The sequence below is a fragment of the Euprymna scolopes genome, chromosome 32 (assembly GCF_053919585.1).
Source record: "Euprymna scolopes isolate OS-2025 chromosome 32, ASM5391958v1, whole genome shotgun sequence".
In the NCBI taxonomy this organism is placed as follows: Eukaryota; Metazoa; Mollusca; class Cephalopoda; order Sepiida; family Sepiolidae; genus Euprymna; species Euprymna scolopes.
Genome location: NC_136513.1, coordinates 7874767 through 7901458, shown reverse-complemented (window position 1 = coordinate 7901458; position 26692 = coordinate 7874767). Strand labels below are relative to the sequence as shown.

The 26692-nt window shown below is 32.9% G+C and overlaps 1 protein-coding gene across 1 annotated transcript in view; it reads left to right on the top strand.

The window, feature by feature from the left end:
* Window positions 1-10143: 10143 nt before the first annotated feature.
* The window catches only part of LOC145256202 (ribosome quality control complex subunit NEMF-like), a 121736-nt gene continuing 105187 nt past the window's right edge, over window positions 10144-26692 (top strand). Inside the window, exons 1-4 of the mRNA XM_080114815.1 lie at window positions 10144-10364; window positions 15928-15996; window positions 20587-20689; window positions 24968-25093. Of these exons, the coding sequence (XP_079970941.1) occupies window positions 10309-10364; window positions 15928-15996; window positions 20587-20689; window positions 24968-25093 (354 nt within the window). The 5' untranslated portion in view covers window positions 10144-10308. The remainder of the gene's footprint in view (window positions 10365-15927; window positions 15997-20586; window positions 20690-24967; window positions 25094-26692) is intronic.

The window sequence follows — 26692 nt, the reverse complement described above, 5'->3', positions numbered from 1 at the left end:
TTTTCGCACGTACATGCTACTTTTTTTGGGCGGGGGAGGGGGGTTTGGAAAGATTTCCATTGTTGAAAATATTTTTGGAGTTCAGACGTTCATGCCAAATTTACTAGCTTTGGGAAGGGACAAAAAAGTGAATTCCAACGAAGCAGAGAATAAACAGAGTGTAAATAATTATAATCATTTGTTTTCTAGAATTTGTAGGAATGCTTGGATGGTGGAAAAAAAAAAGGCAAAAAGCATAGATAAAGGGCGAATAAAAAAGTAGTGGAGGCAGAGTGAGGAAGAGAAGGAGGTTGAAAATGAGAGTATAAAATGGAAAGGGAACAAAACAAATAAACAAAAAAAAAATGTTTAACAACAACAAAAAAATGTTTAACAACAAAAAAAATGTTTAACAACAAAAAAAAATGTTTAATAACAACAAAAAAATGTTTAACAACAAAAATAATGTTTAATAACAACAAAAAAATGTTTAACAACAAAAAATGTTTAACAACAAAAAAATGTTTAATAACAACAAAACAATGTTTAACACAAAAAAATCTTTAACAACAAAAAAAATGTTTAATAACAACAAAAAAATGTTTAACAACAACAAAAAAATGTTTAACAACAAAAAAAATGTTTAACAACAAAAAAATCTTTAACAACGAAAATAATGTTTAATAACAACAAAAAAATGTTTAACAACAAAAAAAAAATGTTTAACAACAAAAAAAATGTTTAACAACAAGAATAATGTTTAACAAAAAAAAACAAAAAAACTGGCAGTGTAAAACCGTCCTCTTGAGGAAAGAAAGAAAAAAGATTTTTGCGCATTGTATCAACAATGCGCAAAAATCTTTTTTCTTTCTTTCCTCAACTTGCGACAAATCCTCGTGTATTTGATACTAGCAGGGGTACCCGGCGTTGCCCGGATGTTTGGAGGTGTGTATGTAGGAGAGGGTGACCCTGTTTTATTATAAAAAAACACGATGGTAAAAAAAATTGGAAAAACCAAAACAAAGCAAAAAGAAAAAAAAAGGTGTAAAAGAGGAAAAAAAGTTTAGGTAGGAAACTAGGCTCGAACCTAAAGCATCAAGGCTGAGGCGGAAAAAAAGCCTGACACGTTACCCTACGCCAAAGAGACATACAATTGAGAACTGATAAAATTAAATCTTTAAAAACACTTGCAGGTGGTTTAAACTAACGTCAATGTTTTCTAGGTCAAACATGACGTCATTGTTGTAGTAGCAGGAGGAGAGAAAATGAAGGAACGATTTTTTCGCCACCCCTCCTTGTAGAAAAGGGTCCGTTTAGGGTGAAGGAATTAATATTTTTGGCCAATCTTTCGATATTTGTTGTCCAAGATGTCAAGCTTCAAAATGATACCAATCTTGTGAAAATCATCGCCTCTGTTGAAAGTTTTGCGAGACATACAAACACACATACATAGATACATACATACATACATACATACACACATTTTCGCTTTTATATATATAGATTATCTTCCACCATTGGTTCTCATTCTAAGTTGTCCAACAAAAAACTCCACTCAACTCTCCTGCTTTAGAATTCATCCCATTTAACAGTTACCAATTGTGTACATATACAAATTAATGGCATACGTTCAGCAATAAGTGACCTACAAAATTATGCTTGTCTTTTCTTTTCTACATTTTCTGCTTTCATTTTACAGGCTAAGCAAACATTAGGTCGTTTGTGAGAGTGATGATTTCTATTACACCTCCTCCTGATATCACTATCACATAAATAGCAGGGAGATAGTGATCGCCTTCGACGTGTACTTCTACGTAGTATTGAAGGCGTTACTTCTTTGTTCCCATCTTCTTCATCACTACTGTCATCACCACTGGCATGTTCCAGAATTTCCTCTTCTGGTTCCATAGGCAGCATTCTGAGCTCATACAAAGGGGCAATAGAGGATCAGGATCATCCTCGAATTGTATGTTTTCTTCCTCATCGTTCTCCGAGGTAGAGGAGGCACAACAGGGACGGACATCTTTCACATGACGTGGGACACCATCGATCAACATAGTCTGAGGACTTATTATTTTTTTCTATTCGTCCACTGCAAAACCTTGTAGTGCACCAAGCATTTAGTGCTTTTCTCCAAACATGATCTCCCACTTTATACAATGAATGTGTTGACAAATGTATGCTGATAGATTAAGAGATAAATAGTGAGAGAAAGTGTGACGTGAGAGACAGTTATAGGCATAGAGAGAGGTAGAAAGATGGAGAATGAGAATGATGTGAATGGGTTATTAATTTTACGTATTCACTTGTGAGCATTTATGGAAATTGCTCCAGACAAAGCATGAAGCCACTTGACGTAAGGAGTTAACAAGAGATGATTATCACAATGACAGAAGAAGCCTATTGGCCTTAGCCGTGAAAGTTAAGAAACAATCAGTAGGAAGAGAGTTCCATAAGCCTGCAGTTTTTGGAAAGAAGCTACTGGAATAGGAAGTTGTATTGCAATGAGTGAATTGATGGAAACTACTAGACCCATGAGCCAAACAAGCTGGGACAAATTAAGCAGAGAATAGATTAGATAATTCTGAAGAATACAAAAATATGTCCTTCGTGACTGCAAATAAGAATTGATTTTGCTTGAAATAAACTTTAGCGTTTCCTTTTATTTCTAAGTGAAACTGGCATTGGACAGACTATATCCCTAGATGAGTTTGTAATTAAATACTCTACTTTAAATACTCTAATTTAACTTCCAAATGTCTTTATCTAAGCTAGCAGGGACGCCCAGCATAGCTCGGTCGTAAAATATGCTTAAATATGACATTTTAATTCATGTAGATTTTGTATATATTATTATAGTCAATTTTCTATCAGTTCTTATATATTATAAAGTTTTGATTTCAAAAATAAAAAAATATATCCATATGACTTGAGAAACTGAAACCAAAACTTATGAAGAAAAAAAAAAAATTAAATAATATATATATATATATATATATATATATATATATATTTTTTTTTTTTTTACAAGGGTGTCACCACTTATCAAGGCCCAGAGGCCACTCGAGGATAAGGGTTAATAGGTATACATTAGTCATTGTGATTTTAGCATAGTAAACAGTGGGAATTTTGAAACTTGGATTACTTAGGGGGACGATTCAATTAGAACTTGTTCACATTGGACTTTTTCTTTTTTTTTTTTTCATAGGTATCAACTCATTATCAAGGCCAAGAGGCCACTCAAGGATAAGGGTTAAAGAGTGTACAGTAGAAATTGGACAATATAATAATCATTAGTAATGAAAATTTGTTAAATTTGATAACTTATATGGAACGGCTCATCAAGAACTTATTTACGTTAGACTTGAAGACAACCATATTGTAGTCAGCCGGAAAGCAGGAAAACGGAAGACAATTCCACAGGCGTGCAGTTCTAATAAAAAAGCTTTGTTCATGGAATCTACGTTTAGGTTTAGGCACAGATAAAGAGTGGGGGGAATTATTGATAGTGTTTACAGCTAGACGAGTGTTTCTTGTGAAAGTTTTGCGAGGGGGGACCATAGATTGAAGCTCAGTCGAACACTTTCCATGAAAATAACGATACATCAGAGACAAACTCGCAACGTCTCTTCTGTGAGATAGAGGTTGCAAGGAAGAGAAAAGGACATCTCCTACGAGGCTACGAAGTCTATTTTGAACTCTATCAAGGCAGGCCAAGTCCTTTCTAGCAGCTCCTGCCCAGATGTGGCAACAGTATTCCATCCTTGGACATACCTGGCTCTTATATAGATAGAGAATTGCATCAGCAGTGAGATATCTACTGGATCGATAGAAAGATCCCACCATTTTTCCAGCGGCGTTGGCAACAGATTTGATGTACGTGTTCCATTTAAGATCAGGAGTAATGGTCAAGCCCAGAAGCTTGTCAAAACTTGAGGCCTCCTGAAGACGAGAGTCATTTATTTCAATTGATGCCAGATGTGGATCAGAATGTTGATGATGTAAAGAGAGAAGCTTGGTTTTAGATGCATTAAAAGTAACCAGCCACTCCTTTCCCCATTGTACTACATGCTCAAGATCAGAGGAGAGAGAATTAGAGAGAACTTGGTCGTTTACTGTCTTAGATGTGCTACCATAAATGGTAGTGTCGTCAGCATAAATGTCTACAAATGATGTAAGGATGTGATTTGGAAGATCATTAATGTAAATCAGGAAAAGAGTTGGGCCCAGGATGGACCCCTGAGGGACACCGGCATTAATACTGTGGGCTTCTGATTTTTGCCCATCAACTACTACTCTTATGAACCTATCAGAAAGAAATGATTTAATAATTGAGAAGACATTTCCAGCTATACCATAGCTAGAGATCTTATGAAGTAAACCTTTATGCCATACCCTATCAAAGGCCTTAGATATGTCAAGAGCAATTGCCCTAGAAAGGTTGCCTCCGTCGAGAGATTTGCTAATCCTATGAGATATAACTGTAAGCACATCTGCTGTAGATCTAGCAGAACGGAAACCATATTGAGTGTCACTAAGAAGGTTATTTTTGTTGAGATGGTTGATTACTTCTGTATTTAACACAGATTCCAGCAACTTACTCATGACGCACAGGAGACTTATTGGCCTGTACTGAGAGAGGGATGAGCGATGACCTGAATTCTTAAATACAGGGCATACAGATGAAATTTTCCAGGGAGATGGGAAACTATTCTCCTTAAGACAACGTTTAAAAAGTTTTGTAAGTATGGGCGCTAGTTCAGGTTGAAGTTTTTTGAGTACTATAATTGGAATACCGTCCGGGCCAGTTGCTTTACTGGAATCAAGGTTTTTGATTAGCTTGACAACATCACATACAGATATATGTATATCACATAGTGTGTTTTCAGATACAGGAGGAAATATTGGAGGTTGGTGGCCTTGATCGCAAAAGGTAGAATTAGCTGCAAAGTTCTTGACAAAGAGTTTGGCTTTGTCTGATGCTGACGAGATTACCTCAGGTCCATTGATGATAGTTGGAATGGAGCGCACACTTCTGTTCAGAATTCTGTTTGCTATTTGCCAAAACTATATTATACTTATATATATATACATACTATATTATACTTATATATATATATATACATACTTATATATATATATACTTATATATATATATGCATACTTATATATATATATATATATATATACTTATATATATATACTTATATATATATATATATATATATATATATATATATATATAAGAGCAAACAAATTTTATTTTATATATATATACAGGGTGAACAGAAAGTCCTTGGACCAATTCAAAATGGTTTATTAATAGAAAATTACAAAAATATAAATTAAACATGAATGAAAATTATAAGTTAGGAAACCAAGAATAAATTCAAATTATTTATTTTCAATGTGATGTCCCTTACTTTCGATTAGACGTTCAATTCTCTTTCTGAAGTTACCAACCGAGGCACGCAGCGTTTCCTGAGGTATTTTAGCCCTTTTACTCAGAAGAGATGTCTTCAAAGCATCAACACTTGGATAAGCAACAGAACAGACCTTTGCCTCCAACAAAGACCACACCGAAAAATCCATGGGATTCAAATCAGGCGATGCAGGAGGCCACATCTCCTTACTCCAGTATCTTGGAAAATGACGTTGGCACCAGTCCTGAGTTTTTCTGGAGGTGTGGGATGGTGCTCCATCTTGTTGGAAGGTGAAAGGCTGATTTTTGAAGTGTTTCTTCATCTCTTCAAATGCTGGAACCAACATATCATTAATGTAGCGATCTGTGTTGATCTTAACCCCCTGCTTCACGAAAATCAGAGGCGACTTCCAAGATTTGGAGACTGCAGCCCACACCATAAGGGAAGACGGCTTTTATCGGCGGAAAACTATTCTCACGGAGTCATCAATGTCTGCTGAAGATTTTGCGTAAACTCTGTCGTTCTGATTGTCAACAGTTGCTTCAATTGTGAAGAGATTTTCATCAGAAAAAACGATCTCTCGCTCTGCCGTGCCAGCCTTCAGTTCTCCAAGAAGAAGCTTTCCTCTTTCAAGTCTCTTGTGCTTTTGGGCCGGTTTTAGGTACTGTCTCTTTCTCATCTTGTAGGGGGACAACTGGAGATCGTTTTTTACGATGGTTCTTATCACGATCACGCTCACATTCATGTCTTTAGCCATTTGTCTTGCAGATCTCTTCGGGTTCCTCCTTACCCTCTCTCGGACAGCTTTAATCACCTTCTTTGTTCGAGCAGTGCGAGGTCTTCCACTCCTAGGACGGTCTTCGGATGTACCAAGTTCCTTAAATCTGTTCACAACATGGTACACGGTAGATTTAGCCACTTTCAAGAGCTTAATGATCTCTGAGTTTGTCTTCTTGTGCAATGAAGCTGAATTATGGCCTCTCGTTTGCTCATTTTTCTGAAAGTTTAAACGAAATTATTTTAATACTTTTGTTGAAAATAATTAGATCAATAGTTAGACTAAATACTTACTTTATTTGAAAAGAGAAAAAGTGATTTTAACAATATTTAATTTTAAAACTAAAAATGGTCCAAGGACTTTCTGTTCACCCTGTATATATATATACTTATATATATATATATATATATATATATATATATAAGAGCAAACAAATTTTATTTTATATATATATAACTTAAGTGCCATCAGCTATAATTGAAACCGAAACCAAAACTTATGAAGAATTCTTGGTAAAATTATTTATTACAAGAAATGGAAGGTCATAACAATTAAATGACAGTCACTTGAATATAAGCGTGACACACAAACTAAATAACACATACGCTAACCTATGAATATATACATAGAAAAGACAGACAGCAACATTAAATTTTACAAAGTAAGGTATAAAAATTTAATACCTTACTTTGTAAAATGTATAAAAGTGCACTTTGAAGATAAATAAATTTCAAATTGAATCCTGTACCTTTATTTTTAAAGCCTATAGTAAAAACATTTTGTTTAACAATTTTCATGCCTTGGATGAAATGCTTTTCTAACTTGTATCGTATCTTTTTAAGATTATATTTAATTTATTAATTTGGGTTTAAAAAAAAAGAATGTGGTTTTGCATGTATTTATAAAAACTCTCCTACTCTCTATTTCAGTTTGTATTTCTCCTCACATTACAACTCATTTTTGCAACCCCCTCTTTGTATTATTACAGGTCTGAATATTCTCTCTGTTCCAGTTTGTATTTCTCCTCACACCGCAACTCATTTTTTGCAACTCCCTCTTTGTCATACATGTCTGAATAATGAGAAAAACTGAATTTTTTTAACAAAAACTTTAAAATAACTTTTTTAGATTAAATTTTTTAAAACTTCTTTCAGAATAGAAAATCTTTACAATTTAATAAGGAACATATTTCATATAGGTTTCATTAAAAATATTCAGTAGATAACGAGAAAAATAGAGATGTAAATTTCAAAAGGACTGTATAACTGGTTACAGTCAATAGTAGTCCTTGCCAGCGAAAGTTTTTGTTATTGTTATTCTGTTACTATTATTTAAAACATTTTGTGTCCTGCTCTTTTGCGCGAGGACTAATATATATATATATATATATATATATATATATATATATATATATATATATATATATATATATATATATTATGGAAGTAGAGTTTAGTTTCCTAGAAGTACATCCAATGAAACAACATGTGTCCACCAAAAAGTGTTCAATGAGTAAACAGAGCAGGTATATTAAATCTATTTATACAAACATTGATGGCTGCATATGTGCATACATGTTTCTGTAATCACCCGTTATTGGGAAGATTACGTCTTCAGGTCAAGAATTACCCTCGAAAACTGAGGACGTAATCTCCCCAATAATGGGTGATTACAGAAACATGTATGCACATATGCAGCCATCAATGTTTGTGTAAATAAATTTAATATATATATATATATAAAATAAAAATTACAATTAAATTTACCAAAATGATCCAAGATGGTAAAACTAAAGTATATTATAAATATTAAAGAATTAATATTTATAAAGTAATCTCAACCAGATGTAAAAGCTCGATAAAAGCAAATAGGAGATAGAGCTTCAAATACTTTTGTACGCAAAATCCGATCCTGCATTTTGCTAATTCCTACCCTCTGATGAGAAGGAAAGTATTTCTTCGAAACTCCGCGGATTAAGGACTATCCACTTATTAAGTGTTTCCTTTTCAGATTAAATATGTTTTTAACTCTTTTTCAAAGTGTTTTTTAACATGTTTTATTAACTACTTGCTCATATATATATATATATATATATATATATATATATATATATATATATATATATATATATATGCATATGTATATATATATATTTGTTGAGTATGTGTGTGTGTGTATTCATATTATACATATATATATATATATATATTTGTGTGTGTATGTTTATGTGAATTCATATTATATATATATATATATATATATATATATATATTTGTGTGTAAATAAATTTAATATATATATATATAAAATAAAAATTACAATTAAATTTACCAAAATGATCCAAGATTGTAAAACTAAAGTATATTATAAATATTAAAGAATTAATATTTATAAAGTAATCTCAACCAGATGTAAAAGCTCGATAAAAGCAAATAGGAGATAGAGCTTCAAATACTTTTGTATGCAAAATCCGATCCCGCATTTTGCTAATTCCTACCCTCTGATGAGAAGGAAAGTATTTCTTCGAAACTCCGCGGATTAAGGACTATCCACTTATTAAGTGTTTCCTTTTCAAATTAAATATGTTTTTAACTCTTTTTCAAAGTGTTTTTTAACATGTTTTATTAACTACTTGCTCATATATATATATATATATATATATATATATATATATATATATATATATATATTTTTATATTTTATATAACAATGTTGGTACGGGTTTAGGTTCTTCCAAGTCCCAAAACTACCGACCAGCTTTAATAATTACTAAACGTACAACAAGTATAAACGACAAGAATTTATTAACAAACATGAAAACATGACAACACTACAATTCAGAACATTAAGGTAAAAAGATTACTCACTTCAATAGTGGGGTTTACGGGAGGAGTGAGGACTGTATTCTAGAGTTGTACTCTGCCTGTCCAACATTGTCTTTTAGGAGAAGAACTTTTTGCGTCCATGCCTCATGTGTACGGACTCTCCTCTTCTTTTTTCAAGGGACCTCACTCCTTACCCTACACCGGTAATCCGGTGCTCTTATTTATTCCCCTACAACAATAAACAAGTATATATATATATATATATATATATATATATATATATATATATATATATATATATATATATATATATACTTGTTTATTGTTATATAAACATGCTCACATCCCGCTGCTACAAACAGCCACTTGTTTCAATCAAACAACAGATATCATCAGGCAGCGACTTGACTATTCAAATGTTCAATGAATACCCATTAGATTATTCATTGAACATTTGAATAGTCAAGTCGCTGCCTGATGATATCTGTTGTTTGATTGAAACAAGTGGCTGTTTGTAGCAGCGGGATGTGAGCATGTTTATATAAAAACAAGTATTATCAGCTCTTTTTATTGAGCACTATCTAACAACCTCGTTGAATTCACTAGTCCATTACTTTTGAATAAAACCCCCCGAGTATATATATATATATATATATATATATATATATATATATATATATATATATATATATAAATATATATATATATATATATATATATTTGTTGAGTATGCGCGTGTGTGTGTGTATTCATATTATACATATATATATATATATATATATATATATATATATATATATATATTTGTGTGTGCATGTGTGTGTGTGAATTCAGATTATATATATATATGTATATATATATATATATATATACATATATATATATATATATATGTATTTGTGTGTGTATGTGTGTGTGAATTCATATTATATATATATATATATATATATATATATATATATATATATATATATATATATATATATATATATATATATATATATATATATACTGACTAACTGGGTCACGGATAATCAAGTTAAAATTATTTTGAGAGAGAAAAGTTAAAAAAAAAAAAATTATACCTTACCTTTGCGTGGAGGAATGCTAACCTTTGTTAGGAGCAAAAGCCCGTTCCAAAACAGTAACTAAATTCTGATTAGTTAAAAATAAATGCTTTCATCCAATCAAATACTGCGTGTGAAATGTTTGCGGTATCGCCAAAGCAATATGGCGTAGCAGGTTATCATCGCACACTTTTGTTTTGAATTCATCGCTCAAAAGAATATATAAATTAAGCAAGATGAAGACTCGTTTTAGTACTGTTGATATTAAAGTCAGCGTCAATGAATTGCAACGGTAAGCAACAACTAAACACCGATCAGTTAATTACTGATTTTAAATGTATTTACTTTTTAACGTCAGAGGTTTACAAAACTTTCTCTCTCAATAATAGCCACATGGCCACCACATGTTGTTGTTTTTACCTTTTAAAAGTTGGTGCTCATATAGATTGGTCCTCATCATGGCTACTCATATTGATCGGTAACGACTAACCTTGCTTTTTGCTACGATCAAAGCTTAGTATCTGGTAGAAAACCACTCATTGACAAAACTCCAAATCCTCATTTTCTTTATTCTCCCACTTACGTCCCACTCCCATTTAGAAATTGACCTTCCGCTTTTCGGTTCTGAATAAACCGGAAAACAGTAAGCGGTCTATTATTTATAAAGGGTTGGGAGGGTTTTACTAACTGAATTTTTGCTTTTTGTTTTACCCCCTCCCTACTTTATTCCAATGAATTTTTGCACTGTTGACAAACAAATTTTCAACAAATTCGAGGATATGTTAAATACTACAGTAAATGTGGGGTGCTTATTATATTGATGATCTTTTGAACCAACGCATTTCAGGTGAAAACATTACCCTTAAGTCAATTTAAGTCAAGAGTTATCTCCCTTCTTTATCACACTGAATTGGTCGCACAAACGATGAAACTCGATAGTTTTTCTATTGAATCATTTTTTGTAATTTTTGGAATTTATACTAATTTCACCATGACACGTAAGTAAGTTATAAGGCAGATGCTTACTTTAAGCGAAAAAGACAGAAAAAAAGAGGCTGTGACTCTTCATCGTATGTTTTAATGTGAAAGAGTTGTGCGACCAATTCAGTATGATAAACAAGGGAGAAAACTCTTGACTTAAATTGACTTTAGGGTCCAGTATCTTTAAACAAGCTATCTCGGAACTTAATTGTGGCTGATTTTTATTATTATTATTAAAAATACTTCTATAACATCATCTACTGGATCGTTTTTCGTAATTTTGTTGAAAGGGCATTGGGGGACCCGGGACCACCCACCACTCAAAGACTTACCTTTAAAAAGTTGATTACAGAGAGATTGAAAATAAGAAAATGCCTTTTGGAATAAACACCCCTAACTCCCCGTGTTAAGAACGGCCTTTGGAATAAAGTCCCCCACCCTCCCCATGTTAAGAACGACTTTCGAAATAAACACCCCTAAGCCTCCCATGTCAAGAACGACTTTTGGAAAAAAACGCCCTTTGGAGGTTGGACAACCAGTGCACATTGACCATAATTTTTTTTTTAATTCATACTAATTTGGCCATGATATGTAAGTCTGTAATAATGTTTTCACCTGAAATGCGTTGGTTTAAAAGATCACCAATGTAAATAAGCACCAAATGTGGTATTGTGGTGACTGAGATGATTCTAGTTAAGAGTATGATAGATATTGTTATCACTTTAGATCAAAGGCGATTAATGACTTTTCCTTTTTTTAAATGTGATTAAAAAAATTTATTATCTGCAAATAAATATTTAGAAGTATAATAAATGCTTTATCGTCGTCTAGGGAAGAAAAATCGGGTATTTTGTAGTTTACGGATGGTGCTATTTTTTTTTTTTTTTTTCATAAAATTTTCAACTTAAATTCTAATTTTTACGGTATATTTTGTGATCCAGATCAAGTTCCATCCGTATTTATTTACATCCTTTGTCAGCTGATATTTGTGATTCACAATGAATTCATTGGAAAAATCACTTCTGATTAATGTTTACTAGTTTTAAAATATGCAAACGAACTTGGCTGTTTTTCAGAATAACAGAATTATACTTGATGCTAGTGCACTTATTAATCCGCACTATTTTTTTAAATGGTATTTTCAAGTTTAATTAAAGTTTTATAGTATCTGCTTTTATTAAATTGTAAGATTAAAGTACAGAATAGTTATAAAACACCCTCCCCTCCCCATGTTAAGAATGGCTTTCTAAATAATAACCTTATTATTTCAGCGCAGATCATTAAGTGCACTAGTACCGTATACTTATGCAGAGAAGGTGTCGTGTTATATTTTTATAGTAATTTCAAGTGGAATTAAAGTTTTACTGTATCTTTTGTTCATAATTGTTAGATGAAAATACAGAATAGTTACAAAACATCTCATGTTAAGAATGTGTTTCTACATAATAACGCTATTATTTTAGCATGCTACCTTTTCTGTGTAAGTATCTAACAGAAGTTTAAATGTCTGATGATTAAGTTTCACCCAGACAAAGGTTTGGCTGACATATACTTCCTATTCTATTCTGTTTTCTATGAAGTGCTATACCTTTTTGTTTTGTGAATGTGTTGAGTTAATATATAAAAACATGTAACACGAATTCTATGCGTTTTAGCTTGACGTTTCCTCATGTGAATGAAATATGGAATAGCTTAATTGTCATAACTTTCTACTAGTGTTGGGGGGCCCTGTTGGTGGGGCATTAGAATATGCCGACTGCCCCCCCTGCAGAGGGTAAAAGTCCCTCAATGGGGGTCCTGGATATAACCTTAAACTATATCCAGTGGTGAGGCCCCAGCTTGTGGGCTTTGGGGAATGTGGAGCCACCCTTTAATTACCATTGCTCCCAGGTCCACTCTGACCCGGAGTGGTAGTGCCTGTTAGGGTCCCAACTATGGATTAAATAGAAACCGACGTGAAAACAACAAATATATTCTATTAAAAAAATTTTTCTTCAAAATCTTTGAATTCGGCATTAAATAACCTGAAAAGCGTTGATATGCCGTAAAACAAAAACAACCAACCAACCAACCTACTAGTGTTGGGATGATTAATCGGTATTCGGAAAAATCGACAAATTTGGGGGTATCGGAATCGGTATCAGAATTGAAAAAATTGGTGCCTATTTTCCGATGCCAAAACGATACTTTTAATTGTTTTTTTTATTTGATTTTGGTTAAAGCAAAATCTTCCATTGCTGGTAATCATGATAAAATAAATATTTAAAGCAAAAGCAAAAAATATCGATAATCCTCCACATGTGTAATTTTACGCTTGGAAAAATATCTGCACATTTAACTTGTGTTTTTTTACGGTAACTGGGGGAAAATAACAACTCTACAGTTACATAATTAGAAAATTATAGAGAATCGGAATTGGTAATTGTATCGGAATTGGAAATTTAGTATGGAATCGGTAATTGTATTGGAATCGGGAAAAATATTGGAATCGTCCCATCACTACTTTCTACCTAGCTTTACTTATGTATTGAGCACTGTTGAAGTAAATAGTAAAAATCTATTCCTAAATATTATATAACCTCATGACATTTTATGTGAACATATGAAATGATATATATATTTATGAGAGCCGTTCCAAAAATCAAAAATCATCTTTCTGACATATTTAACAGGCGCCGGTGAATGTTTGGTTCAATTTTTTTTTCATCGAGGTATTCTATGACATATCTCTGCTTCTGATGAACCCTCATGATAGGGGTTGCTTTCTTAGAGCTCCATACTGTCAATATCTGCAACAGAGAGATGAAACTTTCAGGTCATAAATGCATAAGATCAGTCATCATAACAATGCAATTTGCAATCCCTTCTTATCCATTCGGGTGGAATAAAAAGTAGGAGGTATTACTTTTGGAACAATCCTTATATATATTTACTGGATTATCACTTTGCTTCCTGGAAACTTTTACGTATTTTAACTATCTAAAGTTTGGACTACAATTAAAAATTTTTTTTTATCTTTATTGTATATTTTTTATTGTATTTTTACCTTTGTTTATTTCTATTATTATTATATTTTTTATACTATTTTTTCTTTGTTCCTATATATCTTTTCTTTTGTAGATTTCTTCTATTTATCTCTTTTTGTTTTTACTATTCAGCCTCTATATACCTATTGTATATCTTTTTTTTTTCTAGCCTAATGTTCTTATGCTAGTTTTTTTTTTTTAATATAAATATAACATTATTTTTTCTTCTCTTCTGATGAGAAGCTTTAAACTTTTTTTCTTTTTCCTTACTGATTGGATTATCAAATGTTTTTTTTACTTGAGAATCACCGCTTATCAAAGACCAGATGTCACTCTAGGATAAGGGTTAATGAGTGTTATGTAGACAATGAGATTACACCATGACAACAGTAATGGTAGAACTTCAATAATATATGAGAGAACAGCTCAACAAGAACTTATTTATATTAGACTTGAAAATGATCATGTTATAGTCAACTGAGAAGCAGCCCCACAGTAATTCTAGGAAAGAAACTCTGTTCATGGGATTTTTTTTTTAGTTTTAAGCACAGATAGAGAGTTAGGGAAATTGTTGACAGTTGTTGTAGATAGATGAGTATTTATCATAGAACTTTTATGGGAAAGTGGAGTCCATAGATTGAAGCTCAGTCGAGCACCTACCATAAAAGTAATGATAGAGCAAAGATAAACTTGCAACATCTCGTCTGTGAGAAAGAAGAAATAGGAAGACAAAAAGTCCTTGCTCACTAGATTTCGAAGACGATTTTGTACCCTACAAGAAATGCTTTCCGAAATTACCAAATAATGCACTGTTGTACCAAGAGTAAAACTCACACCACCTTCAATATCAAAACGTGGTGGTGTACAAAAAGTTTTGAGTATCCTCTTGTCCCTCATAACACCAAAGCAGATAATTTTCTAAATGAAACAATTGAAGATGATGAATCAAATGAACATGATTACTTATGACAAGCATTTATTGATATTAGTTTTACTATGTTGTAGTACTCAGAGAAGCAATCTTGTGGCAATGAATTTCACAGATTGAAAGTTCTTGAAAAGAAACACATTGTTGCTGGGGCGATTTATTTGCAGACTGCAGCCCTATGCAGAAGAGTAAAACTTCCCGAAAACAAAACAACCTCTAAACCATGGGTGGTGTCCCATGATGCCTTTGGACAAGATCCTGGTGGCTGACTCATTCTTCTACTTTGGCCCTTTGGTCAACATACCCTAGTATCTATAAGTTCATTTAAATTTGATTTTTCAAAAAAGAAAACAAGTCAGTCTTATTTCTTGTTTTTTATTTTCTCCTGAAGTAGATACTAGAAGATGGTGGCTCAAAGTCAATAATTTTGAGAAGTAAGAAGATTACCAATGCTAAAAAGTAATGTTTTTTGGAGTGATGTTTTCTGAGAGTAATAACTCACTCTCCCTGTAAGATTTCCTTTCAAGAGTAATGTCTTCATGGCATAATATTTTCAGAGTATTTGTGGCTTTGTAGAGAAATAAGATACTGGCAGGCAGGTGAGATAAGTTTTCTAGCCTGGTAAAGAGAGCCTAACTTTTTTGCAGCAAACTTGGCAGTATCCTCTGCATATTTGTTCCTATTCATATTACCTGTGAATGTTAGAGCAAGGTGTTTGAATGTTACACTCTCAGATAAGGTGCTAATAATCATGGCAAGTGGTTATTCTCATGAATTCAGGTTATTTTAAGGTGCGATTGACTATGTAACGTTTTTGTGACCTTTGCCTAAAATATATCCTGTTTCCAATATGATACCAATTAAAAAAGCAAAAAAAGACCAACTGAATTCAATAATAACAGAGTGTTACTCTTTTTCAGTCATCTCAGCCTGCGAGTTGTGAATGTTTATGATGTGGACCACAAAACGTACCTCATAAAACTGGCTCTGTAAGTATTTGATTTGCTGAAATAATTTAATAGTTGAGTGTTTAAAGCAGAAATGTATGTTTAATTGATCATAAATATTTTTTTAGCACATTCTAGAATAGTATACCTACTGTATACCTACTTTTCACTCCCCTGTATATCATGTATCCACTGTATTTCAACATTAAATAACACTGCAGAAGAGTTGATGTATCACTGAAATAATAATCACAGCAGCAATGCTCAGGTCACTTTCTACCATCTTTGTTTTTGATTTTGGTTTTGGTCCAAACTCTCATCGTCACCATTCTATTGTAGAGCTGTGATGAGAATAAGTGACTCATGGTAGTTTCAGGTGTTCGATCATGACTGATTGCGTCGCATGCTTAGTGTTCACTGACAACAATTCCTCTCAGATGCTGTTGTTCGTTCTCACTGCAACATATACTCTCAGCATCAACCTCTCCTCTGGAGACAACTTTACTGGTTTAGTCACATTCTTTGTCGTCACCGAAATCATTTCATCTACAGAGTCGGTGAAGCAGTTCTACCTCAGGATTAAAAAGAAATAATATGGAGGCCAGCTGAAAACCTGACTCAGAACAGTGAAATATGATAACAAACTCATCCTAGGCCCTTGCTTCTATGGGATTCGCCACTGGAACTATGATGCGCTAACACTTGTTTCTACTACTGTGGTGATCAGCATTCATTCGATGAATGATTAAATAAGTACAAACAGGCAAAACAAACTGATCGATGAATCATTTAGAATCTAAATAATAAAAAGTACTGATCCAGAACTTGACCCAAGGTTATGTTGGTATCTTCTGGCAGTTTACTGTAGGGAGCTGAAAAATGCCAACGCAAACACAGATGATAAATTCAAAATGCTGAAAATAGCATTTTAACATAAAACGATAAAACTTATTAACTGATTCCTGATTGGCTGATCATGTTGATTTTTATTTTATTTTTTTTTTTTTTGCTGCTTTTCTGGTAACTTTCTGTAAACTGCCAAAAAATGCTGATGCGACCCTGGGTAGTGTTCTGGATCAGTACTTAATAATAAGTCATTTCATGTTTGTATATACGTTATTACCATCCATCCATTTTTCTAAAAGATGGGTTTACCTGATTGCTACAGATTTATTTATTTAAAAAATATTTACCTGACAATTATGATAAGAGTTAAAAAGAATTTAAATTGTAACAATAAATTAAATAAAACGGTTAAAAATTTTGATTTTATTTTATATTTATTGAAATTATTTTTATTTTTTTTAATCATTATTAAAAACACTTTTTAAAATTATTTAAAAGTATTTTGGGAATATGATGTATTGGATACATTTTTTTTATAACGTTTGAAATTTTATTTTGATTTCAATAATTTTATTTGTTGTTTTGATTTCAATAATTTTATTTGTTATTTTCATTTCAATAATTTTATTTGCTGTTTTGATTTCAATAATTTTATCTTATACTTACATAAACATATATTTATTATATTAATTCAAATAAAAACTTTTATTTTTAAAATTAAAAAAAAACAACTTATTTTTATAATTTCATAAACATATATTTCTTATAAAATTTCAAACAAACTAAAAACTTATTTTTTAAATTTTCTTATTAAAAGTGCAAATAAAGACTAATTGTGTTATTTTTATCTTTTTATAATTTAATTTTGTTAATTTTTATTGTATACTTTTCAATAATATGCTTTTCTTATATTTTATTTCCATAAATATCTTCACAATAGAAATACTAAAAAGCAATAAAAGTGAAGGAACTTATCATCGCTTTCAGTAGCAGTCAAGAATCAGATGCCATCTTGAATTTTCGAATACATCGGTAAACACTGTATGTTTTTCGAGCTGAATAAACATGTTACTTTGAATAAAAACACGAAAAATATTTGGTAGAAAAGTAACTTATCTTGCCTTTGATAACATTTATTTGTTATATATTTGTTTTTTGACAACTTTTTCGAATCTATGTGTACAGTAATACAAACCCAATTACGTTAATGAAATGAATTGTAAGACCACGAGTGAATGCGCGTTTTTTTTTTTTTTTAGTTTAGTTTCATATATATATATATAAAAATAAGTATTTTTAAATTTTATCTTTCTAGCTTTAAAAAAAAGTTTAAAAATTTTATCAGCCGGCATAATTTATTTTTAAATATTGAAAAATTTCAGGAAAATTAATTTTTACTAGATTTTTAAAACATGTGTGTCAACAGCTTAAAAAAATCGTCTCTTCAAAAGAACGTGTTTTAAAGAGTCGATGTTGTCTCGCATTTTCATTAGTTTTGTATGCTGTAAAAAATTTTTTTTTAATAGCAATTTATTTGAAGTTTCTTCTTTTGAATGGTAAAAAATTTAGGATGATAATCTTGAATTAAATTATAGTTACATCGTGTTAAATACAGGGGGGGGGAGCACGTTAAAACTTACTGAATGGAGATGGTGTAAAATCTTTTTTTTTTTTTTACTGCATTATAATTTTCGAAAATGAAAATACTGTCACTTTTTTTACAATAATTTCCTCGGCAATTTGGAACGATGCACCGTGAAGGCATTTTAATAAAAAAAGAAATATTACACTGATTCAAGACGTTACGAGTTACGAGTGACTACCGGTGTCAAGCAACTAAGGACTATCTGTGATGACATCAGCAGATTAAATTATTTTTGCCCACCGGCCATCTTGTCTTTTAAGACGGTCTTGCTATTACCCATTTGCTTTATTTATTTAAAGAACATTTAAATGATGATTGTAATTATTTTTCCAGGAAAAGAAAGAAACAATTATTGTTTTAATATCATTCAATCTAACATAAATGTCTTATTTCAAATGAAATATCATGAGCAGTTAATTATGAAGACAGCAATCATAGAATTTACACTGGATACTGTTAGTTGTTATTAAACCTATATCAAGCTTTTAAAGCTGCTTGCAAAATTTAGTCTCTCTCTCATTATTATTATACATTTGGACTTATGCCAGTAAGTAGCGATTGTTAACTAGTATGAATTTTGAAGAGGATCATATTAGTACAGGCCAGGATAACCTGGCAGCAAACGGAAATAGATCCAGCTGCAGGTAGAGTGATTGAAGCATGTGTGTCAAAAGTTAACTCCCTAGCCAAAACCTGCTAGAAATGCAGGTGTTAAAATATAGGAGGCGATGATGTCACACTTTCGAGGAAAGAAACAAAAGCATTTTTAAAAGTCAGTTTGAGTAGTGAAGTGAGACGGACAAGATTCAGCCGACGATGTAGAAAGAATCTAAGCAAATTTCACGTCGATGTCTGCCCATCTGCATCTCTTAATTCCCAAATAGAAGAACAAGTAAGAAGGAATTAAATTTAGCCTTGGTAGTCTCTCTCTTCCCATTAGCATTCTCTCTCTCTATCTCCAAATAAAATCTTGAAAACACAGCAAGTCTCCAGAGTGCTTTCATACACACGTAACTTTATGCGTCTTAGTTAAACAACCGATCAACTGCCACTAGATGACACAACCATACAGGAAACTGCCGGTCATGAACAACAGTAAAGGAAGGGACTATGAAATAAATACTAGCATGTATAAACACTCTGTGCAATGTATGCATAAAAGACTTTATTTATTTGATATTTGATATTAGCTGATGTGATTCAAGTGAGGTGGGGATTAAAGGTTAGTTGCCTAGCCAAAACCTGCTAGAAATGCAAGTGTTGAATCATAGGATATGATGATGTCACACCTTTCAGGAGAGAAACAAAAGAATTTTTAAAAGTCAGTCTAAGTTGTGAAGCAAGACAGACAAAATTAAACTGACAACGTATAGAGAGTCTAAGTGAATGTCACCTCAATGTCTGCCCATCTGTGTCTCTCAATTCCCAAGTAGAAGAATGAGTAAGAAGAAATTAATTTTAGTTCTCCTGAACAAACTCTCTCTCTCTCTCTCTCTCTAATAAAACCTTTAAAACTTCAGCAAGTCTTCTGTGTTTCCATACATAAGTAGTTTCATTCATTTAGCTAAACAGAAGAGACTGGAGATCAATAACTACAAGGGGATCACGGCAAGTAATAAACGATAAAAGAAGACAATGACAAAAAAGTATGTGTAAACTCACTCGCACGTGTGTATAAAAGACTTTGTTTTGTTCACTTGTTTTCTTGATCACACATGTGCAAGAGTACATGTTTATGAAAAAAAACGTGCAAACAATTTATCTAATGTTAAAATGTTGCACCCTCAAGCCCCTTTCAAGTCTGTCTCTTTCAAGAGACATCAGTGTCTTTTTCCTCCTCCATCTCTTAATATTGTGATATTTAACACAGCTATCACCATAAAATCGTTCTTTCACTGTACATTTCATATTTTCACTTGTCGTCACATTTCCAGTTATTATCGATACCAACTGACCTTTATTCTGTTAGAATCCCCAAATATCGGTAATGGTAAATTCTGCAAGTAGATGAAGACAGCAAGCATGGAATTTTCGCAGAATCCCGTGAATAATGTTTCATTCTCTCATCTGTCCTGTGTGTTTTTTGGATTAGGTTTTAACATTTCTTTTTGTATGAATTTCTTTTTTGATTCATTTTGCAGGCCAGACCAAAAAGCAGTTTTGGTGATTGAATCTGGTGTCCGCATTCACAGTACAGAATTTGAATGGCCGAAACATGCTGCACCCTCGGGATTTGCCATGAAGGTGAGACACGTCGATGCTGACAAAATTCAATACTCTTCATCGTCATTTGATTTCTATCAGGAGTAGGAGTGGTTGGTTGAGACAAATCCAATTCATGGTTTTTTTTTTTTTTTTTTTTTTAAATATACCAACTCCTACAAAACTTGATGACTATTGACTTCTGACTCTGGATTTCTTCTGACAAAATTTCTTGTTTCTGAATTTTGAGATGAGAGTTGTAATATTTGGATCCTTCGGATTACTATATTCATGTTGAGTGTTATTTTCACAATGTTTTGATTGATATAATTTCTGGCCTTCTTCAGGGGTCCTTTATTGAACTCTGAAATCTTTGTCAAAAGTAAAATTGTTCAAAAAACAAAAAATCCTACAACAATTGTCTGCAAAAATCTGAGGTGTAACAGATAAAATACTTGTTAAAAATTCAATTGTAAGTTAAACTCTTTTGAAAGTTGAAGTTGAAGGTTCAATCTTCAGTGTGGGTAATGTTCCAAATACAATTGAAAATTATGACTTCTACATGGTCATCGCTGATAAAACAAAATCATCTTACGCCTTTAGATTAAATAATGAGTTCCATTCAGTATCCATACAGATTCCCAAGTTTGACAAAGTACACCTTGAGAAGGTTGGAGGTTACATCAACCAAAAAGTGGAAAGAACACTTAAGATGAGAACAATAGCTTGAAGAATCCAAATAATATGAAAATTTTTTGTCTTTGTTGTTTTCAACTGCTATCGTGTAGGTTATAGTCAAGATTTTCTGCTCTTTTTGACTTCGGGTTTCTGGTGTTCATTTGGCTGGATAATTAGACATGGTCAAGTGGACAAGAAAGCCATTCTTAACATAGGGGGGTTCATTTTATCTGAGAGAACATTAGTTAAAAGAGACCATATCTTGTTTGTTACTGTTGTCTCATCTTCTAAGAAGCAGAAACCAAAAGTCGAAAAGAGCAAACATTGACTAGAAACTCTCCTGCTTTTTCTGTTGTATAAAATTAAATTCAGGTGATTGAATAAAACCTTCATTTGTTACGTGAAAATTTTGACATTTTTTTTCTGCTTCATCTTGAAGAAAATCTGAATAATTAATGTTTTTGATATAATTCATCATCATCATCATCATCATCATCGTGTCCGTTTTACATACTTGCATGTGTTCAACAATTTTTACAAATTGACTTCCAAACTAACCCATCTCTCGCTAGTCTTTATCCCTCTTTCTCAAAAATCCATCCTTATCACTTCCTCCCATGTTTTGCTGCTTGTGTTAAAGGCATCATTGATGCAGGGGAGATAACTAGGTTCCACTAAGAAACTAAGCATAAAATGAAAAGAGAATTTAGAACATTAAAAATGTATGCAATTTATTAAACAAATAAATTGACATATCTTTGATAATAAAAAATATTTTTAAAGGTTTCTGACACAGCAGAAATACAACACTATTACTATGTAAACTAGTGTTATTGGTTCCATGTTTGGGTTGTCTGTCATTTTTAGCTTGTCCCAGTATCACTAAAACCAAGAGTTATCAAATGGCTGATGAACTCTATGGGAGCCACCATCCATGTATATACGATACAATCATGTTGACAGATTGTTCTTGTTAGATCACCAAAGTTAAGCAATGTTGAGTCTGGTTGGTACCATATAGTTGTCCATTTGGAAATATCAAGTGCAGTATGTAGGAGGATGTCAACACCTCCCTACAAGAACTACAAAAAAAACTAAGATTTTCATCTTACCAAATGGGATATACAAACAACTGGGAAGTACTTGTGAATTTGATATTTCCATGACATTTTCTCCTTTCTTTGGAGGAAACCGGTTTAATCCATTAAGGTGAGTGCTGCTGCTGATCAGCCATATTGCTGTTGTTGCACTGGTGTTCAGTCTGGTCAGACTGAGTTTTTTTTTTTTTTTTTTTTTTTTTTACAAAGGCATCACGGCATTATCAAGGCCCAGAGGCCACTCAAGGATAAGGGTTAAAGAGTGTACAGTAGAAATTGGTCAATATAGTAATCATTAGTAATGAAAATTTGGTAAATTTAATAACTTATATGGAACGGCTCATCAAGAACTTATTTACTTTAGACTTGAACACAACCATATTGTAGTCAGCCGGAAAGCAGGAAAACGGAAGACAATTCCACAGGCGTGCAGTTCTAAGAAAGAAGCTTTGTTCATGGAATCTACGTTTAGGTTTAGGCACAGATAAAGAGTGGGGGAAATTATTGATAGTGTTTACAGTTAGACGAGTGTTTCTTGTGAAAGTTTGGCGAGGGGGGACCATAGATTGAAGCTCAGTTGAACACTTTCCATGAGTTAGCTTCATCCCTGGCTTGCACTTCATCTCAAATTATGGTGGTCTACATGCAGTGTTTCTGGACAAGGTCGTACAAGATGTCTAACCAATCATGATTCCATCTAATGCAATTCTCTACCTATATAAGAGCCAAGTACATCCAAGGATGAAGTATTGTTTCCACATCTGGGTAGAAGCTGCTAGAAAGATCTTATCCTGCCTTGACAGAGTTCAAACTAGACTTCATAGCCTAGTAAGAGATGCCCTTTTCTCTTCCCTGCAACCTCTTTTTCATAGAAGAGACGTTGCGAGCCTGTCTCTGTTTTATTGTTATTTTCTTGGTAAGTGCTCATCTAAGCTCCAATCTATGGTTCCACCTCGCCAAACTTTCATGAGAAATTTCGGCTACTAGCGATTACTATGATATTGTCTCATTGACTACTGTACACTCTTTAAACCTTATCCTCGAGTGGCCTCTGGGCCTTGATAAGTGGTGACTCCTATGTAAAAAAAAAAAAAAAAAAATATGCTTGCACCATCCAGGCTAAAGAGGTAGGAAAGATTACATCACAAAGTAATTAGCCCTTTAAGTGATGAGCTACAAGTTCAGTCTATTGGAAGCATCGCTGCAATAGGTCAGAGACTTTAGATTGAAGTGTTGGCAGAAAACACAAGCCCTGCAAAATGTGGTGAAAGGAGTCGTTGTCAATGGCTATCCACACTGATGAGGAGTTGAAAGTGAATCCGTGTTCTTTTTTTCTTTGTTTTTTTAACTCCATTTCACTCAAACAAGGTATATTGCTACTTGCAGTGTAAGTGGCTACTATTTGGGATCATGTCTAACAGAGGAATGTGGAGAGTTGAGCAGTGAGATGTCTGTTTACATTACATTTAAACTTCAGCAGGTTAGTACAGTCAGGGAAACAGGAAACAGGGAGGGAATTCCAAAGTCTAGCAATCCGAGGGAAGGAACTTTTAGAGTAGAAGGTTTTTCCAGCATCTAGGGACCTCAACAGTGAAGGGGTTTGATTTAGCTGCTTGTTGGGTTAGTCAGGAGTATGTATGTTGAGGATCACAAGTGCTATGAGTTCATCAACACATTCTAAGTACTTGTAAATACAGGCACAGGCATGCAACATTGCGGTGATGGAACAGAAGATGGAGCTTGCTGTCTAAGAGTGAGAGACTAGATGCATCAACCCAAATGTGACAACGGCACTCCATGAATCAGCAAATTGTGGCTCTATTAAGTTGTTTGAGTTGTTAACCATTTTTGTTTCAGTTTAATTTCCAAAGAAGAGAGAAGTTTTGTTCCAAACAAAATGGCAGCTGTCAATCCATGTTAGCTTTGAACTGTCGAAGCTAACATGGTGAATAGGGTTTCCTGCTTGATAGCCGATCTATACAAGTCTTGAACTGTAAAAGTTTGCAGATGAAGAGCAAAATTACTTCTCGTGTGGACACGAAAAATTATGTGTGCAAATTTTAAAATATCCAGTATAGTTTATTGAGTGATTCTGGTTTCTGATTGGTTGTTAGCAGAGCATGGTTCCATTTGATTGGTCAGTTCCTATCACCCTTGTCTATGAATAGAACCTTCCAATTTTGTGGAATTGTACCCTCTTAGTTTTATCAAAAATATTGCAACAAAAGATATATGATGCTCTCTGGTGTGAGTAATATTGTTTACTTTTGTCATCCACCCCTCCTATTTTTGTCCTTTAGTCCTCACAATTCATGAGTGATGTTTCTGACAAGGGAAGATTTGCTGTTTTTTTGTTTCAGCTGTTGTTTTCAGTTGGGTGATATGTGGAGAGTTTCAATCTTCTCACAGTATTCATCATCATTCAACTATCAATCTATCCATAGAAAAAATATCAAAATGAAAAGACCAGATTATTTTAATTTATTTAAAAGAAACATTTTTGACGTGTTCTAAATTATGTTTTTCATTCAAATTTCATGTATAGCTGAGGAAGCACATCCGTGGTAGACGTCTGGAATCCATTCAACAGTTGGGCATTGATCGAATTGTTGACTTGCAGTTTGGTTCGGGTGAGGCTGCTTACCATGTGATTTTGGAATTGTATGATCGGGTACGTATTTTCTATAATTTTGCATGGATGTAAATCTACCTGGTTTTAAAATAGGAAAGTGGGAAAAGTGGATCTCTGCTAATGCTGGTTCCATATTACTCTGCTATTTATCTTTGGTTTGTTCTATTTTTTTTCTTTCTTAAAATTTTTTTCTTTCTATTATAAATTTTTTTCTTTCTTTTAAATTTTTTTTCATTCTCTCTTAAAAATCTTTTTCATTATCTCTTTAAAAATTTTTTTGTTCTTTCTTAAAAAAAAATCTATATATTTATAAAAGTGAAAGTGTCTCTGTCTGTGTACATTTCTCTACGCAATAACTCTGTCAATTTTCAGTCTACAAACTCGAAATTTGATATACAGGGTACTGAGATTTGGGAAAATCTTTGTAATTTGTTTTTGACTAGAAATTTGGCTATTAAGGGGTCAAAGTTCAACGATTTGACCTTTGAGAAATCTACCAAACTCCTCCGCCAATTTTGGGTCTAAACACTTGAAATTTTAGATATAGGTTCCTTGACATGGATCTAACTTAATAACTTCATTTGAGCCCAAAACAATAAATGTTAAGGGGTCAAAGTTAAAAAAAAATTTGACGTCTGCGGTCTCTACCAAATTACTCAGAAAATTTCTGGTCTAAACATTTGAAATTTTACATAAAGGATATTCAGAGATAGGGCAAGCTTTTTAATCGGTTTGGGTCGAAAATTTGAGCTACCAATATATAAATGTATGTATGTATGTTTGCATGTCTGCCTAAAACTTTCGACAGAGGTGTTGGATTTTCACAAGATCAGTATTGAAGCTCAACCCTTCAGACGACAAATACCAAGAAATTGGCTAAAAACATTAATTTCTTCATCCTCAACTGGGCACTTTCCTACAGGGAGGGTCGCTTTTTTCACCGATATTTTCGAAAGTCATCCCCCTCTTTTTGATTGTCTAGCCTTAAATTAAACCTACGTCACTTCCGGTTTGGCAGTGGTTGTAAGATGTCACGTTTTTTCCCGTTCTTTTCCTCCTCTGCGGTATGGGTTCGAGCCTGCTACCCTACTACCACTTTTTTTTTTTTGCTCAACACACACCTTCAAAAACCTGGGCAATGCCGGGCGCTCATGCTAGTAATTTATAAACTTCTATTCACCATATTTTCACTAAGATGTAAGGGGTATTAAAGACCAAATTTATAGGGCGTCATCTTGAGTGGCAGTTGTGCAGCAAGATGTTTGTTCACATTACATTCAAATTTTATGTTTATACAGTCAAGGAAACAGGGAGGGAATTCCACAGGCAAATGGTTCAAGAAAAGAAGACAATAGAAAATTTTCCAGTATCTGTGAACATTTACAATGAAGAAGTGTGATTTTGCTGCTATTCGAGTTGGTCAATAATATTTACATTGTAGAGGTACAAGTGCAGTATTGCTCTGTTGACGGAGCCATGAATTTGTCAACTGAAACCTCATCTCATTTTGATGAAGGGAGATAACAAAGGGCAAAGAGTTTATTCTCTTTTAGTATAAAATAAATAATAATATGAAGAAATAAATTGATGGAAATGATTCTGTAGATGCAAAATAATAATCATTTATTACCTAAATAA